The sequence below is a fragment of the Capsella rubella genome, unplaced genomic scaffold (genome assembly GCF_000375325.1).
Source record: "Capsella rubella cultivar Monte Gargano unplaced genomic scaffold, Caprub1_0 scaffold_2, whole genome shotgun sequence".
Taxonomy (NCBI): Eukaryota; Viridiplantae; Streptophyta; class Magnoliopsida; order Brassicales; family Brassicaceae; genus Capsella; species Capsella rubella.
This window is the reverse complement of record NW_006238922.1, coordinates 9,162,573-9,180,649: the sequence shown is the minus strand read 5'-3', so window position 1 is coordinate 9,180,649 and position 18,077 is coordinate 9,162,573. Positions and strand designations below refer to the sequence as shown.

Sequence of the window (18,077 nt, the reverse complement as noted above, 5' to 3'; positions counted from 1 at the left end):
ATGTAATTAGAAAAATTTACTGAATAATTAATTTGTTAGGTTGATGGGGCTACCTCTATATTTTTATCATCCTACAATCTCACATATTATTATTGTTTGACCATATTTACGTACGTGGACGATGTTTCAAGTCAGGAAAGGAAAAATAAACAAAACGACCATTTTTGCCTTTTATATTAGTAGACATTGATTGACTCAACATATTCAATTCTTCACTTCCCTCTTCTACAAATCTGAAAAAACCAAACCACAAGACTCTGCAAAGACCCAAGAAAGCATATCATGGTTTAAACCTCTTTCTAATCTAGTTCTTGTAACCACCATTGGTGATGATAAGTTGATATTAACACTTCATCGTCTCAACTCAAGTTCTTTCTTGTTTTTTGGGGTTTTTTCTTCGGTGATTTTTTTTTTCCAGGCATACTCCGATGGACTTAAGATGGAGAAGCTGAAACTTTATTCCTACTGGAGAAGCTCGTGTGGTCATAGGGTGCGATTAGCCCTCACTTTAAAAGGTTTTTTTTCTGCTTTTGATAATTGTTTCCCTTCTAATAATTTTTATTTTGAGTTTTTGGATTTCATTGTTTTTAGGAATTGAGTATGAGTATATAGCAGTGAATTTGCTCAAAGGAGATCAATTCAATCCAGGTGCGTAGATTCAAGTTTTTCTTGCTAGTTGCTATATTAAATTAGTTTATTTGTTCAGATCTCGAAAAACTTGTTCAACTAGTGCATGTGTTTAGCATCGTTAGCTGTATTTCGTAATGATATTATGGATATGTGTTTAGCGTTATTAATCGCACATGTGAATTTCGAAATGGGGTCTTCTGTTTGGCACAAAGTCACAACTGTTAGACTTATTCTTTCTGTACATATATATTTGTGATATATAATTTGAAAGATGTAATTTATTTTTGATATAAATTGGTGCAAATTTCCCGTTGTATTCAAATTTCACTTGCAAAAAATATCTATTCATACATAACCAAAACTTGAACAAAACTCTCAGACTTCTATCGAATATATAATTAGCACATAAAAGTTTCTTTGTTATTATTATTGTTTTTTTTTTTTGAATAATAAAAAAATTGTTTTCTATGTTTTAATTGATCCCCAAGATTTCCAGAAGATCAATCCAATGGGTACTGTACCAGTGCTTGTGGATGGAGATGTTGTGATATCTGATTCTTTTGCCATTATAATGGTCAGTAAAACATTTATTTATATGTTTTGTGGATTCAAAAGCAAAAGTTTCTTGAAACTCAGTTTTTTTTTTATCGACAGTATCTTGATGAGAAGTATCCAGAGCCACCTTTGTTACCTCATGACCTCCATAAACGAGTTTTAAATTACCAGGTATCTTCTATATAGGCCATAGAGTAGAAATATATACTTTTTTCGATGAATTTTTTACCAATAATATTTTAATTGGAATTTGATATGTTTTCGTGTAGTATATTGCGAGAAGTAATTGTTTTTATTTTTTTCAGGCTACTAGTATAATTTCCTCTGGTATACAACCTCTTCAAAACCTAGCTGTTATTGTAAGAACATCAGTTAGATTTTGAAATTTCTTAGATGCAAAAACAGAACTAGTTACACATTATTCATATATCCTTTTTTTTTGTTTTTGGGTTGTACAGAGGTATATAGAGGAAAAGACAAATGCTGAGGAGAAGATTGCTTGGGTTAATAACGCTATAAGAAAAGGATATACAGGTATCAACTATGAAGTCTTTAACATGCAACATTACTGTCATTAGCTTAGGTAATTGAGAACACATTCGTATTGCTAAACATATGTTATATCTTAATTAGCTCTGGAGAAACTGTTGGTGAATTGCGCTGGAAAATATGCGACTGGTGATGAAATTTACTTGGTAATTTTTTTTTTGCTCTACATTATTTTATCATCTCTTTCAAGATTCGAGAAAATGTTAATCTCTTTTGATTCTTTTTGTGAAGGCTGATCTTTTTCTAGCAACCCAAATCCATGCAGCAGTGATCAAATTCCAAATTGATGTGGTAAACAAAAGAAAATAACTAATGAAGGCTAACTTTTTCATTGAAATTTTTGTTACATGTAACAGTTTGTTGTTATAAATATAATTTTTAATAATTTGTATGGATTTCTACAGGAACCGTATCCAACTCTTGCAAAGTGTTACGAGTCATACAAGAATCTGCATGTGTTTGAAGATGCACTCCCAGCGAAACAGCTAGATGCTCCAGCTCCATCCAACTAGTTTATTCGAAACACAAACTTTGGTCACCTTATACCACGTTTAATCTTTTTGACGTACGAATTGTCACAATACCTTCCAAATTATCAGACAATTTCTTCTTTTTTTTAATAAAAAAACTCTGTTTATTTTTTTTTTATCAAATTAGCAGACCACTTTTTTTTAATCTATTTTAATTGAATAATATATAGATACATGCATTAACTTGCCTATCATGCTTAGCTTTTTCTTTATAATTACGGCCCAAAATATAATTTTTTTTTGTTTAAATTATTTGTTGTTTAGAGAAGAAAAAAGAAGAAAAAGAAGAATTTTTGAGAAATACTCCTTTAAAAATACCCCTCTTTTCTATCCATTTTCAAAAATACCCCTTTTCAAATATGAAAAACTATAAACTTTTATATTGTTGATAAGGTTGATAAGGTACATCAAGATCATCTTTACTACTGCGTGACTAAATCCAAATATTTATAAGGTTTTAAAAGGTTTTAAACGGCATTTATAAGGTTTTATAAGGTTTTTAAAAGGTTTACAAAAATTTTATAAGGTTTTTAAATGATTTTTAAAAGGTTTTAAAATATATTTATGAAATATATATTTATAAATTTACACACATATAAAGATAATTTGTGTCTATAAATATAAGCTTATACATATTTTTTTGATAAATTTCAAATTTTGTAGTGACTTTTTGATAAAATTAGAAAGAGGGGTATTTTTAAAAAGTGTTATTGGAAAAGAGGTATTTTTGAAATTCCCCCATATTTTTAAAGTTTTGGAAAGAAAGAAGAAAAGGCTACCATATTTTTACGGAAACACCGCATAACTTCTCTACAACAAACTCAGACAGTTCTCACTTCTCACAACAACTCCACTTCCAATATGCTCAACTCTCAGACCCACAATCAAATCAAACCACAAACAACATGCTCAAAGTCTACAACAACCCCAGACACTTCTCACAACAAATCCACTTCCCATATGCTCAAAGTCTCAGACCCACAAGCAAATCAAACCACAAACAACATGCTCAAAGTCTACAACAACCCCAAACAATTCTCACAACAACTCCACTTCCCATATGCTCAACGTCTCAGATCCACAAGCAAATAAAACCACAAACAACATGCTCAAAGTCTACAACAACCCTAGACAATTCTAACAGTACCCCAAACAATTCTAACAACAACTCCACTTCCCATATGCTCAAAGTCTCAAACCCACAAGCAAATCAAACCACAAACAACATGCTCAAAGTCTACAACAACCCCAGATAAGTCTCACACCACTTCTCATATGCTCAAAGTCTTAGATCCACAAGCAAATAAAACCACAAACAACATGCTCAAAGTCTACAACAACCCCAGACAATTCTCACAACAACTCCACTTCCCATATGCTCAACGTCTCAGATCCATAAGCAAATCAAACCACAAACAACATGCTCAAAGTCTACAACAACCCCAGACAATTCTAAAAACAACCCCACTTCCCATATGCTCAAAGTCTCAAACCCACAAGCAAATCAAACCACAAACAACATGCTCAAAGTCTACAACAACCCCACACAAGTCTCACACCACTTCTCATATGCTCAAAGTCTCAGATTCACAAGCAAATCAAACAACAAACAATATGCTCAAAGTCTACAACAACCCCAAACAAGTCTCACACCACTTCTCATATGCTCAAAGTCTCAGATTCACAAGCAAATCAAACCAAAAACAACATGCTCAAAGTCTACAACAACCCCAGACAATTCTCACAACAACTCCACTTTCCATATGCTCAACGTCTCCGACCCACAAGCAAATCAAACCACAAACGAAGAAAATTACCTTGCACCGAAGAGAATCAAGATGCGACGTCATCTTCCTCCTCAATTTTCAGCAACAACTTTACTGGATTAGTGTCTTCTCTCAGAAACCCTAGGTTGAAAAGGGGATTTTTTTCTTCAGCAAAGATCGATACAGAGAGTTTTTTTTTACTTTGTGTCGTCGATTCAATTTTTTTTGTTTTGGCTGTAAAAGTTTTTCTCAAGGCTGTTAAAAATGTTAGTGGGCTGGATTTAGATGAAGACTAGGCCCATTAGTTAAATTGGATATTAATTCTTTGCACTCAGGGCCAATGAGTAAGTGTATAATTTTCATATCAAAACAATATGTGCATTGTACTAAATTTATAAGGTATTTAGTATTAAAAATAATGGAAATTTAAGAATACATAATTAACAAAGCAATAAACTGAAAACTAATATTTTCATATTGAAAAAATAATATTGTTTTAAATATATTTGTTCCATATATTACATCTCATATGTAGTAATTATACAACATGTCCAACTAATTTTATATAATACTATACTAACATTATCATAAGCTCACTATTTTTTCTTGGAGTTTTTTATGCTATCCCTAAAAATTAGATGGGTAAAACCCGAAATTATAGAAAAATATAATAATCCAAAAAAAAAATCTAAAAGAAGAATAATATGCATAATATCTAAACATATGTTCTGAGTTACATAACTTATGAAAATTTTGGCCTCATATTTAAATTTGACAACAGAAAAAGGGAGAGAAAATATGAGATAACTTATACAACTTTCATGTAGTTTTACCTTATAATATGTAACATTCTTATAAAAATGAAAAACAACATCGAAATATATGAGACAATTTATGTAACATTCTTATAATACGTAACATTCTTATAATATGTAACATTCTTTAACAATAGAATGAAGTTGAACCAATGGTGGTGTTTTTGAAGAAATTATTATTTTTGGTTACAAAATATGAGACATTTTATTTGCTTTTTTCGATGTCACTATATACAATAGTTAAGGATGGTATATCTAATTTTCTTTCTTCACAAAAACATAGTGGTTAAGAAAGCAAAAAGAAATCTCATGTCTTATTAATATATATATATGAAATCAAAAGCTAATCTTGCTTTCAGAATTTCATACATCTTGTGAGTTGTGATATAAGTACTATTGAAATTTTGAATTATAGAAAAGAATAGTAATGATGTCCACATCAAAACCATTAAATATTATTTTTCCCGTCAACGGAGTTGTATTGAATATTTTGAACATGTTATCAAATATACACATAGTCACCATATATACATTCATTTCATTCATAATTACTTAAAGTAGTGGATGTGGAAATTAGAAAAAGAGAAAGAAAAAATGGCGTTTTTTTTTTTCTTTTTGCTCCTTCTAAATAACATATACCATCTAGTGTATGTGTATCCATATTAACAGCCTTTACGGAGTTCATACTTGCAATTAAGAATCTTCCATATGCATTACACATTTACACACATCAGACGCTAATCAAACATATGTTTCTTATTATTCTTCCCAGTTTCCTAAATATGTTTATATTTGTAACAACTTTATCTTCTATCAGTTGTCTTGGTAACAACTTTTATTTTTATATTATAAAAGAAAAAAATTAATATTTTTTTAAACATATGTTACAATTTGAATTTTTCAAAACGGATATATAATACTCAACTAATAAAAAAATAAGTGTATACAACGTCTTTCAAAACGGACATATATTACTCAACTAATAAAGAATATTTTTTTTTTTTTGCAGAATTTTTGACCAATACTCTGGTTGAGATTTAATTTGTATGTTTTCTTGTAGTATATTAGGAAATTTTTAAATGTTTTCTTTTTTAGGCTGCGAGTATTATTTCTTCTGGTATACAGCCTCTTATGCAAAAACAGAACTAGTTACACATTATTCATATATCCTTTCTTTTTTTTTTTGGGTTGTACAGAGGTATATAGAGGAAAAGACAAATACTGAGGAGAAGATTGCTTGGGTTAATAACATTATAAGAAAAGGATATACAGGTATCAACTATGAAGTCTTTAACATGCAACATTACGGTCATTAGCTTAGGTAATTGAAAACACATTCGTATTGTCTAAACATATGTTATATCTTAATTAGCTCTGGAGGAACTGTTGGTGACTTACGCTGGAAAATATGCGACTGGTGATGAAGTTTACTTGGTATTGTTTTTTGCTCTAAATTATGTAATCCTCGCTAGCTTACAAGATTCAAGAAAATGTTAATCTCTTTTGATTCTTTTTGTGAAGGCTGATCTTTTTCTAGCAACCCAAATCCATGCAGCAGTGATCAAATTCCAAATTGATGTGGTAAACAAAAGAAAATAATTTAAAGAAGACTAACATTTTCATTAAATTTTTGTTACATGTAATAGTTTTTCTGTTATCAAAGTATTTTAATCATTTTTTTTTCATTTTGTATGGATTTCTACAGGAACCGTATCCAACTCTTGCAAAGTGTTACGAGTCATACAAGAATCTGCCTGTGTTTGAAGATGCACTCCCAGCGAAACAGCTAGATGCTCCACCTCCATCCAACTAGTTTGTTCGTAACACAAACTTTGGTCACCACGTTTAGTTTTTGTGTCGTACGAATTGTCACAAATGTCTTCCAAATTACCAGAATTGTTTTTTATTTATTTTTGTTTTATTAAAAAAAAAAACTCTGTTTATTTTTTCTTTCATAGTATCGCAAGTTTTTTCAATATAATTAATTAAATCATATATACCTGCGTTAATTAACGTCCCAAAATATAAATCTTTTGTTGTATTTTGTTATTTAAAGAGCCAAGAGTAAAAATTAAAATTTTGGTAATAAACAAGAAGAGGCTCCAGATTTTTACGGGAGATATTGAACTTAAGCACCACAAATTTAACAGCGCCATAATTTACTACGTTGACCACCATAATTAGTAATCATCGAAAATATTTAACTTTAATCACTAACAATTAACATTTTCATTCTCCAACCATAACATTCACTCTGTTTCATCATCCATACAATGACAGACACAACAGACGATATCGCCGAGGAGATCTCATTCCAAAGCTTCGAAGATGACTGCAAGTTACTCGGCAGCTTATTCCATGACGTGTTACAAAGGGAAGTTGGTAACTCCTTCATGGAAAAAATCGAACGCATTCGGATTCTTGCTCAGGTTTTGTTATTCACCTATTCGTTTTCAATAAGCTCTAATGGTTCATGTATTACTTGTTCCCTTTTGAATCTATATATGTAGATCATTGCTAGGAATCTCACATTGTAGTAATAAACGTAACGTTTCAGAGTGCGTTAAATTTGCGTTTGGCTGGTATTGAGGATACTGCGAACCTTTTGGAGAAGCAGCTGACTAGTGAATTATCCAAAATGCCACTAGAGGAAGCCTTAACATTGGCTCGTTCGTTCACTCATTCTCTTAAATTGATGGGCATTGCAGACACTCATCACAGGTCATTGTTTTGATACAAACACTTTACAACAAAATATATTTATACATGCATGTATAGTAGATTCTAAATTATACATTTCTTTTGCAGGATGCATAAAGTCCATAACGTTACACAACTTGCAAGATCTTGTGATGATATATTCAGCCAGCTATTGCAAAGTGGGATTTCTCCAGACGAGCTTTACGATACTGTTTGCAAACAGGTCTAGCAACTTCATATTTGTATCACTTTATAAACACAATCTAATCATCATTTTCTCAGTTCGATATATGATTGGTTACTAATGTTTTTGTCACGCTTTAGGAGGTGGAAATTGTTCTTACTGCTCATCCTACTCAAATTAATCGACGAACCTTGCAATACAAGCATGTTAGAATTGCTGTAAGTTTCTAATGGTGTTTGACAATATGATTATGTATCTATCTTTTAAATTTTACTTGAGTGTTTGAATTATATGCTTCTTGCAGCATCTTCTTGAATATAACACCAGATCAGATCTAAGCCTTGAAGATCGCGAAAGGCTCATTGAAGATTTGGTACTCACCACATCAACATCTTCCATATAAAATTTCTCAGCTGAATAACTAATAATCTAAGAGTTACTTATACTTTAAAGGTTAGGGAGATAACTTCACTATGGCAAACTGATGAGCTTAGACGTCAGAAACCTACTCCAGTTGATGAAGCTAGAGCTGGTACGTTAGATCTAATATGTAAATTCAGAAAACAAGAAGTTTGACATAATTAACACTTAAAAAAAAAAAATTATCAGGTCTAAACATTGTTGAGCAATCTCTCTGGAAAGCTGTACCACAGTACCTACGTCGTGTCAGCAATTCCTTAAAGAAGGTATTATTTTTAGTTTTTTACCTTTAGATCCTAGAATATGTTGGAAAAAAATCTGAATAAATAGTAAAGTTAATTTACCTTAAGACAATATTGATATTTTCTATGTTCTTGTTTTAGTTCACAGGGAAGCCACTTCCACTAACATGCACTCCTATAAAATTTGGTTCTTGGATGGGAGGTGATAGAGATGGAAACCCAAATGTCACGGCCAAGGTAAGACTTTTTTTTATATTTTACGTTCATGGTCATTATATATTACTCTCTAGTTCACATCTCACTTGTAATATGAGCTTCTTAACATTTACTTTTCCATGAAGGGAACTTATCTTTAAGACTTTAACACATTTAAATGTTGTCATATCATTTTGTCCAGGTTACGAAAGAAGTATCTCTCTTGTCTAGGTGGATGGCTATCGATATGTACATAAGAGAGGTTGATAGCTTAAGATTCGAATTGTCTACGGATCGATGTAGTGACAGGTTTTCAAGATTAGCAGATGAAATTCTTGAAAAAGGTACAAACATGCTTCAATTTCTATAACATCTTTATTTTTACATTCATATAGTTTCTTTTTAATTTAAATCTTATACTTTGATGCTTTCTCCCTTCAGAAAGTTCTGAACAAGATTCTGATAGAGGCCAATCAAATTACTTAAACCAACAAAGTTCATCATCTCTGCCATCACAGCTTCCAGCTAGAGCTCACCTTCCTTCATGCATTGGTAAAATAACTCTTTCTTAGATTAAAAAGAATAATTTATTCGAACATTTACATATTTTCATGCATGTTTTTTTCTTTCTATCCCAACGTATTGCAGAATTTGGTGAATCACAACATACGAAATTTGAAATTGCTGCTACGACAGATTATATGCCACCCAATCTTCAGGTAAAGAAAAGCTTTTAATCAAGCTTACATAAGCATGCTCTCCATTCTTGAAAAGTTTTGCTCCATTCTTGAAAAACAAGTTTTTTGATATATTTTGTTTTCTAATCATTTTTGTTAATATAGAAGCAGAGTAGCCAAGGCTTATCAAAAATCGACTCGGAGAAAGCTGACAATGGTTCGCAGACCGGACTTACCTCCCGAGGTTCTTTCTCATCTACTTCTCAACTTCTTCTCCAAAGGAAACTATTTGCGGAATCTCAGGTTGGGAAGACTAGTTTCCAAAAGCTACTAGAGCCACCTCCACTTAAACGAGCTGGGAGTGCTCCTTATCGTATTGTTCTTGGAGATGTAAAAGATAAGGTAAAGATCCTAAGGGTTTGGATGAAATTAAAACAATATAATGTCTAATATGAACCATTTTTTGATGAATATTATATATGCACTAATTGATTTTCAAATATAATGATTTGTGACCATAGCTTGTGAAGACAAGAAGACTTCTTGAACTCCTAATTGAGGGTCTTCCTTGTGAATATGACCCTTTAAATTCCTATGAAACATCAGATCAACTTCTTGAACCATTGCTCCTCTGCTATGAATCTCTGGTAACAATCTTAACTCTATGTGAAAATATATGGCTTCTCTATAAAATCATGTGATCTTTAGTATAATATAACATCATTCATTTTTTTTCAGCAATCTTCTGGTGCTAGTGTACTAGCTGATGGACGACTCGCTGACCTGATCCGTAGAGTTGCTACCTTTGGAATGGTTTTGGTGAAACTCGACTTACGTCAGGTAATTTTCTTTTTCCAACTGGGCATGATTTAATGATACATTTTATCACTAATCTTTATTTGTCATTCAATGTACTAGGAAGCTGCAAGACATTCTGAAGCTTTGGATGCAGTTACAACATACTTGGGTATGGGTACTTATAGTGAATGGGATGAAGAGAAAAAATTAGATTTTTTGACTAGAGAACTAAAAGGGAAACGACCTCTTGTTCCTCCATGTATTGAGGTCAGAATGAAATTTCTCTCTTACGTATATTCAAGGAAGAACAATATGAAAGTCATCTCAAGTTTTGTTTCTACCACTTTTTAATTTTTATTTACTTATCTGTTTTTTATTTATCTAGGTTGGTCCTGACGTCAAAGAAGTTTTGGACACATTCCGAGTCGCTGCTGAACTTGGAAGTGAATCACTTGGAGCTTATGTTATATCTATGGCTTCAAACGTATGGTTTCTACAAATTAAAATGTAGCTAGTTATCCATATGGACAATTTTTGAAAATTTTGATCAACAAACACAATCATGACTGATTTGTATTGTTACTTTCAGGCAAGTGATGTCCTCGCTGTGGAGCTGTTGCAAAAAGATGCTCGACTTGCTGTGACTAGCGAACATAAAAAACCATGCCCCGGTGTAACGTGAGTTCAAATCTACACCAAAATATTACACTGTTCTATACTTAGTTATTAGCAGTAACTTTATAAGCAAGTAACAAATTGAGTAGCCTTAAAATCTCTTAGTAACATCTATTTATTTGGATAGGCTGCGAGTGGTACCTCTTTTTGAAACGGTGAATGATTTAAGAGCTGCTGGTCCTTCCATCAGAAAATTGCTCTCAATCGATTGGTACAGAGAACACGTCCAAAAGAACCACAACAGTCACCAAGAGGTACATTACGCGTAAACCACAAACATTTTAACTTTAAAGAGAGCTTCCAAGAACTTATAACGATATTTAAAGTTACTTTGCAGGTGATGGTTGGATACTCTGATTCAGGAAAAGATGCTGGACGTTTTACAGCAGCATGGGAACTCTATAAAGCTCAAGAAAATGTTGTGGCTGCTTGCAATGAATATGGAATCAAGATCACATTGTTCCATGGACGAGGAGGAAGCATTGGTCGTGGTGGTGGTCCGACCTATCTTGCTATACAATCCCAACCGCCGGGCTCTGTAATGGTCAGTTTTCAACTTTTTTGATAGATCATTATATTGGTTTGGTTTGTACTAATGCTATTACTAGATAAATAATGATTGAAATGGTTTGACCAGGGCTCTTTGCGTTCAACTGAGCAAGGTGAGATGGTTCAAGCTAAGTTTGGGATACCACAAACTGCTGTTAGGCAACTAGAGATATACACAACCGCGGTTTTACTCGCTACCTTAAAGCCTCCTCAGCCACCTCGAGAGGAAAAATGGAGAAACCTAATGGAAGAAATCTCCAAAATAAGTTGTCAACACTATAGAAGCACAGTGTATGAAAACCCTGAGTTCCTATCTTATTTTCAAGAGGCAACACCACAAGCGGAACTCGGTTTCCTCAATATAGGAAGCCGACCAACGCGTAGAAAGAGCTCTACTGGCATAGGACATCTCCGAGCTATCCCTTGGGTCTTTGCTTGGACTCAAACAAGGTTTGTTCTTCCAGCTTGGCTTGGTGTAGGGGCTGGCTTAAAAGGAGTCTCTGAGAAGGGTCACGCGAATGATCTTCAAGAAATGTATAAAGAATGGCCATTTTTTCAGTCCACCATTGAGCTTATAGAGATGGTGTTAGCTAAAGCAGACATCCCAATAACCAAACACTACGATGAACAACTTGTTTCTGAGAAGAGGAGAGGACTTGGCACTGAGCTAAGAAAGGAACTTTTAACTACTGAGAAGTACGTTCTTGTGATAAGTGGCCATGAGAAACTTTTGGAGAACAATAAGAGCTTGAAGAAACTCATTGAGAGTAGACTTCCGTATCTCAACGCAATGAACATGTTACAAGTTGAAGTTCTTAAGAGGCTAAGACGTGATGAAGATAACAATAAGCTTAGGGATGCTTTGCTTATCACAATCAATGGTATCGCTGCAGGAATGAGAAACACTGGTTAAAATGCCACAACACTTGTCTTGGTTCCGTGATCTACAAGATATCCACTAGATATCCACAAGATAGTTAGTTTGCTATTAACTACTATGACTCAAAAAGTATCATATACTACATCATAAATCAAATTTATATCAACATTTCATATAACTAATTATACTATATATTAAGAAATAAAACAAGATATAAAAATCCATCACTAAACAATTCTTTTTTCTTTTCCTTTTTTGGTCTACTGTCGTTACAAAGATGTTTTAAGTACAACTTGTATAATTATTGATTAGTAAACTAACTATACTCTTAATTGTTTAAGGAAAATATGGGTTTAAAAACATCTTTTCATGTCTAAAACCCACTACCAACTTGTGGTCGAAGGTTGAGGGATCAAAATATGGGTTTAAAGTAACTTTAGTCTTCTATGATTTCAACTTCTAGTTTCAATTGCTTTTTACTATTAAGTTTCTTTCTCAAAACACTGTATGTATGTAGCCTTTTTACATATCTCAATTTATAAAGACAGTAGTATTAGGCATGAGTGCATACCCGAAGAGCATATTCCTTAGAATATTATTTCATTTTTTTTTTGTGTGTGGTCAAGTGTGCATGATTCATCTTATAATGTACAAAGGCGTATCTTCTTATATAGGTTTTCTTAAGACATTTATAGCCAACTGTCAAAATTAACCATAACAAAGACGTTATAGAAAACATTTTTATAAACAAAAAATAAAAATATTTAAAAATTAATTAGAACTGATTAATTCATTAGGCTTTCTTTTTATTAGAAGTGATAAATTAGCTTTCAAACATCTTTTACATCAATATCTTTTCCCTTAAAAGTTAAAAAATTTAAGCTAGAAAAGATGTATATAGTTAGTTTATTAAAAGCTTTAGTTGAAAATGTTGAACCCAATTTTGTTGGTTACTGGTTCATCATTTTTGCCTTTGGAAAACTTTTTTTTTATTGGTCATTTCAACGAGTTAAATGTTTTAACTAGGATGGAGCTCAAACCCAATGAGTAACAGTTTACAAAATATTATCAAATCTAGTTATTAGTACTAGAATCCAAAAACATATGCATCAGAAAATACAAAAATTAACTCATGAAAAAGACATTCATCGTAGGTGCAGACCACTTTGTAAATTCTAATTATGTAATATATTGTTAATTGCGACAGTTCTATATTACTTAAAGGTAGTATCTCTAATCCACTGCATTTTAGTTTTACGATGGATGTAAAAGCTGTCAAACGTTTCTATGCATTGGACATTTATTTTACGACTATGTTTAATTTGTGATAAAATGGAATACTATAATTGTAGTAAAAGGACTTTTCTTCCACTTTACCAAAGAAAAAAGGACTTTTCTTCCATGAATGATGTTATTGTATGTGATTGGAGGCAAATTATTGTATTTATGTGGATAGTATAATGTTTAATGAGAAACAAACAAAAAGAAACATATATGAATGAAATTAGAAGTACAAAAAGGTTTTACAACAGAATTATCCTAGGCATTATACTAAGAAGATAAGGCATAATCTTCTCATAGTATTCTAAAACCAAATAAATTATACAAGATAAGATGAAAAAAAAAGTATATATTCATATTCCCGATCCCTTATAAAATGTTTTAAGATATTTCTTAAAGAAAATTAATAACTGATTTCTTCTTGTCCTTTAGCAAAATTAGATTCATGACATGTCTTTGTAATCAAGAACATTCGGAGAAACACATATGATCCATTTTTTTAATTCTTTCCACCTAATTAAATTGAAAAACAATAGATTTGTTTCATAAAAATTCATTTGCTAAATCTATAAGACATTTGAAACATGCCCACTTTTTTGATAAAATAACAAAAATAAAATAACATTAATAAATTTAGTATGATTATGAATAGTTGCCGAGTTTTAATAATAATTTAATAAAATTTTAGTATATGCTATGTGGACTTTCTTTTAAATAACATTTGAGATTCTCTCGATAAAATTTAATTGCGCCAAGTGTTGCTTCGATTAAAGACTAAAGTGTAGTAGTTCATAAGGATATACCTCTTTTCTAAGTAATTTGAAACAGACGTACAACTAATTAAGATTCAGATTAAAATATTACACTAATCAACCCCGGATCAAATGAAAATTCTTAGTTCTAAAATCTTCTAAAGAGAATAATATCAAACTTCCCTAAAGTTACATAGATTCACATCTTTCAATTACAATATTTAAACTAACAACATCTTTCTCTAGGTTAGATCACAATAGCCATGCAGCTTCCCATTATATTCCATTTAACTTTGATCACGTTACATAAACTAATACAAATTTTTAAAATTTAAATACTAAACATATATAATAATTGGCAGAGATAAAACATATGAGGACTTTATGAACAATACATATGCATATGACATAATGAATCGTATCTTGAACAATGTCCAAGCACATGGAATTAGTTCAAGTAGAAATACATCACAATCATAAAATACCTCCAAAACAACCTTTTTCTCTGGGAGGATCGTGTGTGTGTGTGTCTCTCTATATATATTCTCTTCTCAACGATTCGAAGATAAATTTGATTCTAAACACATAAGCATGCAAGAATCCGAATCCAGACACATGCGGAGGCAGACTAATTCATTAATCCATCGCTGCCTAAATTGATAGCATATGCTCAACATATACTAAGTAAGTTAGCTAGCCATCGTTGTTTACTCTTTTGAAATGTAAAACAATTCAATCTTGCAGAGTATATTTCCACGTTGGCAAAAGTTAAAATAAAGGACTCTGCGACATACACGTACTTTCATGAAGGTGGCTAGCTAAATAGTATATATACTTTAAGACTTCAATAAATACTGTGTGCAAAGGCCAAATTAAAGGGCATATGCCTTAAGCCTTTTTGGTTGAAAATATAATTTTTTGACGATTTTCTTTTTTTCGACAAAATTTTTCGATGTGTGGATATGAAATTGGCTCAATATATTTTTCTTACAATATCAATTTTCGTCTAAATATTTTGAAATAGAATTTTAAAGGTAAACTTTATAAAGTTAACAAATATATTACTTTGATGGTTAAATCGCATCAACAAAGTAGAGAAACTCTGATCATGTACTAACTGAACTAGCTCGTACATAGTGTGTTAAAAGAAATGAGAATTGAAGATCAAGGAGAATATAATATATAGAGAGACTCAACGTACGGGTATATTCTCTATATAGTCTAGATCGAGTTGGCGGCCCTATATTTTTCTTACGACATCAAAGAGAGTGTACTACTAAAGGTTGGTATCTTATTCTTACAAAATGGATTTTATTAGCTAGGTTTAGCTACAAATTAAATTCTCACACGATTTAGAATTTTCTGATTTAATTTAACTTATTATTATTATTATTTTTCTTTTTAGGATAAACTGTTAACCTACTGTTCTATCTCCTAGATTCATTAATTTGTCACCACTACAACATATACCAATCTCCTTTTCGACAAAACCTAAAATTTGGTCGGATTCTCTTAAGCGAATGAGGGAAAAATGAGACAAAATATCTCCTAGTGATCTATAGGCCAAATCACAAACTCTTACGAATTTTCCCGAACATTGAATGGATCATTGGAGTGTGACGACGAAAAACACATGAGACCCATGGAAAAGTGTCGTTACAAAGTGGTATCATGGGTCGCATATCCAAACAATAGTATGGAGCGGTAAGGCTCAAATGGTCAAGGTAACTACTAACTAAGGACTAAGTACAAAGATGGTCGTGCAAAGAAAAATATTAATACGGTGTAATTTTTAATATTTTGGAGTTGGAATGATATAATCACAATAGGTACGTTTTCCTAGTGTCCAATCTTCATGTAAAATTACACGAATAATTGAAAAAGCCAGAAATTGAGTGGTTGTAATGTGGGACTTGGGAAACTTTGGAGAAGAAACAGTGGACTAACTTTCACACAAATTTGAAGTTGGATATGGTTTATTATCATTTTATTTTTGTTTGGACGAAGAAAGTATAATTTTATATATTCATCTGGAAGACCGATGAAAAAGAATTGAGATTGGTCCGCACATAACAAACATATAAAATAGGAAACAAAATGAAAAAGAGAAGAGTTTATAGTATACTATTCGTCAAATTCTAACAATTTTATTTTAAATAAGAATTGTGTCATATGTAAAGTAAAGAAAAAAGAACAAGAAATTAAAGTATAATATGTGTTGCTAATAAATTATTTGTGTGAAGCTAAACAAAAATGTGGAACCGATGTCTCCGAAGTGGTAGATAGCTATGATAAGCACGTTAGACACAAATAAATGCGGTTCGATTCAGACCATCATCTTCTTCTTGTCTCATTTGGTTTTTTTTTTTTTTAAATAAAAATTATCATATTAAACCATTTCTAGTCTATGAATTGTTGTTCTTTTATTAAAAATTTCTTTTGTGTTCCTTTTTTTCTCATGGAAATATTTGTTTACATATCAATTAAAGTTTCCAATTCTGGTCCCCAACCTGCCATGTTAAGGGAATAGGACTACACATTTTAGGCAACGTTTTAAAAACCAAATTGGAATTTGTTTTATATAACCGGACTATTGTATTAATCCAATATGAGAGCGCCAATCTGACATGTTATAAAATATTCTAATGTTACAATATTTTTTAAAAATTAAAAAAAATCATCAATCTGTTATAAAGTTGTCGAACAAATCAATAAACTAATTTTTTTTTTCGACTTTTTTTGAACTGGGGCAAAACAATACTTAACAAAATGGCATCTTTACTTTAGTAAATCATACTATATATTTTGTCAATTTAAACTAAAATGTTACCTTTAAAAAAAATTTAAAAAAAAATAGAAAAGAAAAAGAAGAAGAAGTTAATAAGTTCCATGAAATATGGACTTTCCGTAATTGGAAGGTCGCCATATGTTGGCTTCGTTTGTATTTTCCTTTTATTGACCCCTTTGTCTCTCTTATCAACTAAAGAACCAATTGGGCAAAGGTAAAGAGCCTTAAGAGGGCATTAGTAGTACTGAAGTATATGTATTAAGTTCATTATCCAGACATCTTCTAGACCAAGCATACATTATTCAATTTTTCTATCTTTCTTATCTACAACATATATTAGTAGTAATTAAGTATAAGTACATACGAATAGAATATATATTGTGCACATTGATTCAATGCCATCCATCCATATATATGGCTGCTGCTCAAAACGTACTTCAACCGCGTGCATAAAGCTTCATTGAGCATCCTGTGCTTTGTATAATTTTCTTCCCTAATTAATATATGAGGCAGAACAATATCATAAACGTTTTTACTAAAACCAGCAAGACAAAAAAAAACACTATTTAGGATTATTCCATGAAAGTGTTGCATCTATTAGTTTACAATGTGTCGTCAAAAATGGAAAAGAAATACACATCAAATGGAATTGTTTGTTCCCTTAATTTGTACAAGTCTCATGATATTTGTATTAGCTCATACTATTATTTTTAATTCGTCAATTTAATAAGATCTATTACATGTTATCTACAATGTTATAAAGCTTATAGCTAGTGAAGTAAGAACTTGTCGCTTATATATTATATATTGTCTCCGATTTTTTGTTTAAACTCATGTAAATAGAAACTAGTGAGACCCTTAAAACATATTAAAGAATCATTTCATAATAACTACAATAGAAAATAACACAAAATAACATTATATGGTGATAAATGGCTTTACATTAGGTAGGTTTATTTGTAAAAAAAAAAACATAACTATAGTTGTTTAATTTGACCTAAAAAAATACCAAGTTTGAGATGTTATAATCAAACAAACAAAACAGTATACTGATACAATTCGATTATTTGTAGTTACTATTCTAATTAATG

At 31.4% G+C, this 18,077-nt stretch overlaps 3 protein-coding genes and 1 long non-coding RNA gene across 4 annotated transcripts; 3 read left to right on the top strand and 1 right to left on the bottom strand.

Annotated features, from left to right (window-relative positions):
* Window positions 1-253: 253 nt before the first annotated feature.
* On the top strand, window positions 254-2,374 carry LOC17894373 (glutathione S-transferase Z1). The gene is made up of 10 exons (XM_023787874.1): window positions 254-285; window positions 419-515; window positions 592-648; window positions 1,119-1,204; window positions 1,285-1,356; window positions 1,491-1,544; window positions 1,644-1,719; window positions 1,819-1,880; window positions 1,966-2,025; window positions 2,139-2,374. Exons 1-10 carry the CDS (start codon window positions 283-285, stop codon window positions 2,244-2,246), a joined length of 675 nt encoding a protein of 224 aa, XP_023643642.1. The 5' UTR covers window positions 254-282; the 3' UTR covers window positions 2,247-2,374.
* On the bottom strand, window positions 2,041-4,204 carry LOC111831975. Its single transcript, XR_002835065.1, has 2 exons — window positions 4,082-4,204; window positions 2,041-2,242 (listed from the first exon to the last, which is right to left on the bottom strand). It is a non-coding gene; the product is annotated as an uncharacterized LOC111831975 (long non-coding RNA).
* A 686-nt stretch (window positions 4,205-4,890) lies between these two features.
* Window positions 4,891-6,658, top strand: LOC111832168 (glutathione S-transferase Z1-like). The gene is made up of 6 exons (XM_023788528.1): window positions 4,891-4,926; window positions 5,941-5,981; window positions 6,029-6,117; window positions 6,218-6,279; window positions 6,367-6,426; window positions 6,551-6,658. The coding sequence occupies exons 1-6, from the start codon at window positions 4,891-4,893 to the stop codon at window positions 6,656-6,658; spliced, it is 396 nt and encodes a 131-aa protein (XP_023644296.1).
* Window positions 6,659-7,118: 460 nt separating this feature from the next.
* On the top strand, window positions 7,119-12,200 carry LOC17894524 (phosphoenolpyruvate carboxylase 4). The gene is made up of 20 exons (XM_006301583.2): window positions 7,119-7,274; window positions 7,403-7,566; window positions 7,654-7,768; window positions 7,870-7,947; window positions 8,034-8,102; window positions 8,183-8,261; window positions 8,339-8,415; window positions 8,533-8,628; window positions 8,789-8,930; window positions 9,043-9,138; window positions 9,235-9,305; window positions 9,429-9,665; window positions 9,785-9,910; window positions 10,002-10,103; window positions 10,182-10,328; window positions 10,447-10,545; window positions 10,651-10,739; window positions 10,864-10,990; window positions 11,074-11,280; window positions 11,374-12,200. Exons 1-20 carry the CDS (start codon window positions 7,119-7,121, stop codon window positions 12,196-12,198), a joined length of 3,102 nt encoding a protein of 1,033 aa, XP_006301645.1. The 3' UTR covers window positions 12,199-12,200.
* The last annotated feature ends 5,877 nt before the right edge of the window (window positions 12,201-18,077 follow it).

Excerpts from the sequence above, each read along its gene's own strand:
- LOC17894373 (XM_023787874.1), top strand. Across the intron at positions 1,881-1,965 it reads CTGGTGATGAAATTTACTTG|GCTGATCTTTTTCTAGCAAC; the intron begins GTAATTTTTTTT and ends CTTTTTGTGAAG. Across the intron at positions 2,026-2,138 it reads TCAAATTCCAAATTGATGTG|GAACCGTATCCAACTCTTGC; the intron begins GTAAACAAAAGA and ends GGATTTCTACAG.
- LOC111832168 (XM_023788528.1), top strand. The coding sequence starts at position 4,891 with ATGAAAAACAACATCGAAATATATGAGACAATTTAT. Across the intron at positions 4,927-5,940 it reads AAATATATGAGACAATTTAT|GCTGCGAGTATTATTTCTTC; the intron begins GTAACATTCTTA and ends TTTCTTTTTTAG. Across the intron at positions 6,280-6,366 it reads CTGGTGATGAAGTTTACTTG|GCTGATCTTTTTCTAGCAAC; the intron begins GTATTGTTTTTT and ends CTTTTTGTGAAG.
- LOC17894524 (XM_006301583.2), top strand. The coding sequence starts at position 7,119 with ATGACAGACACAACAGACGATATCGCCGAGGAGATCTCATTCCAAAGC. Across the intron at positions 10,329-10,446 it reads TTGTTCCTCCATGTATTGAG|GTTGGTCCTGACGTCAAAGA; the intron begins GTCAGAATGAAA and ends TTATTTATCTAG. Across the intron at positions 11,281-11,373 it reads AACCGCCGGGCTCTGTAATG|GGCTCTTTGCGTTCAACTGA; the intron begins GTCAGTTTTCAA and ends TGGTTTGACCAG.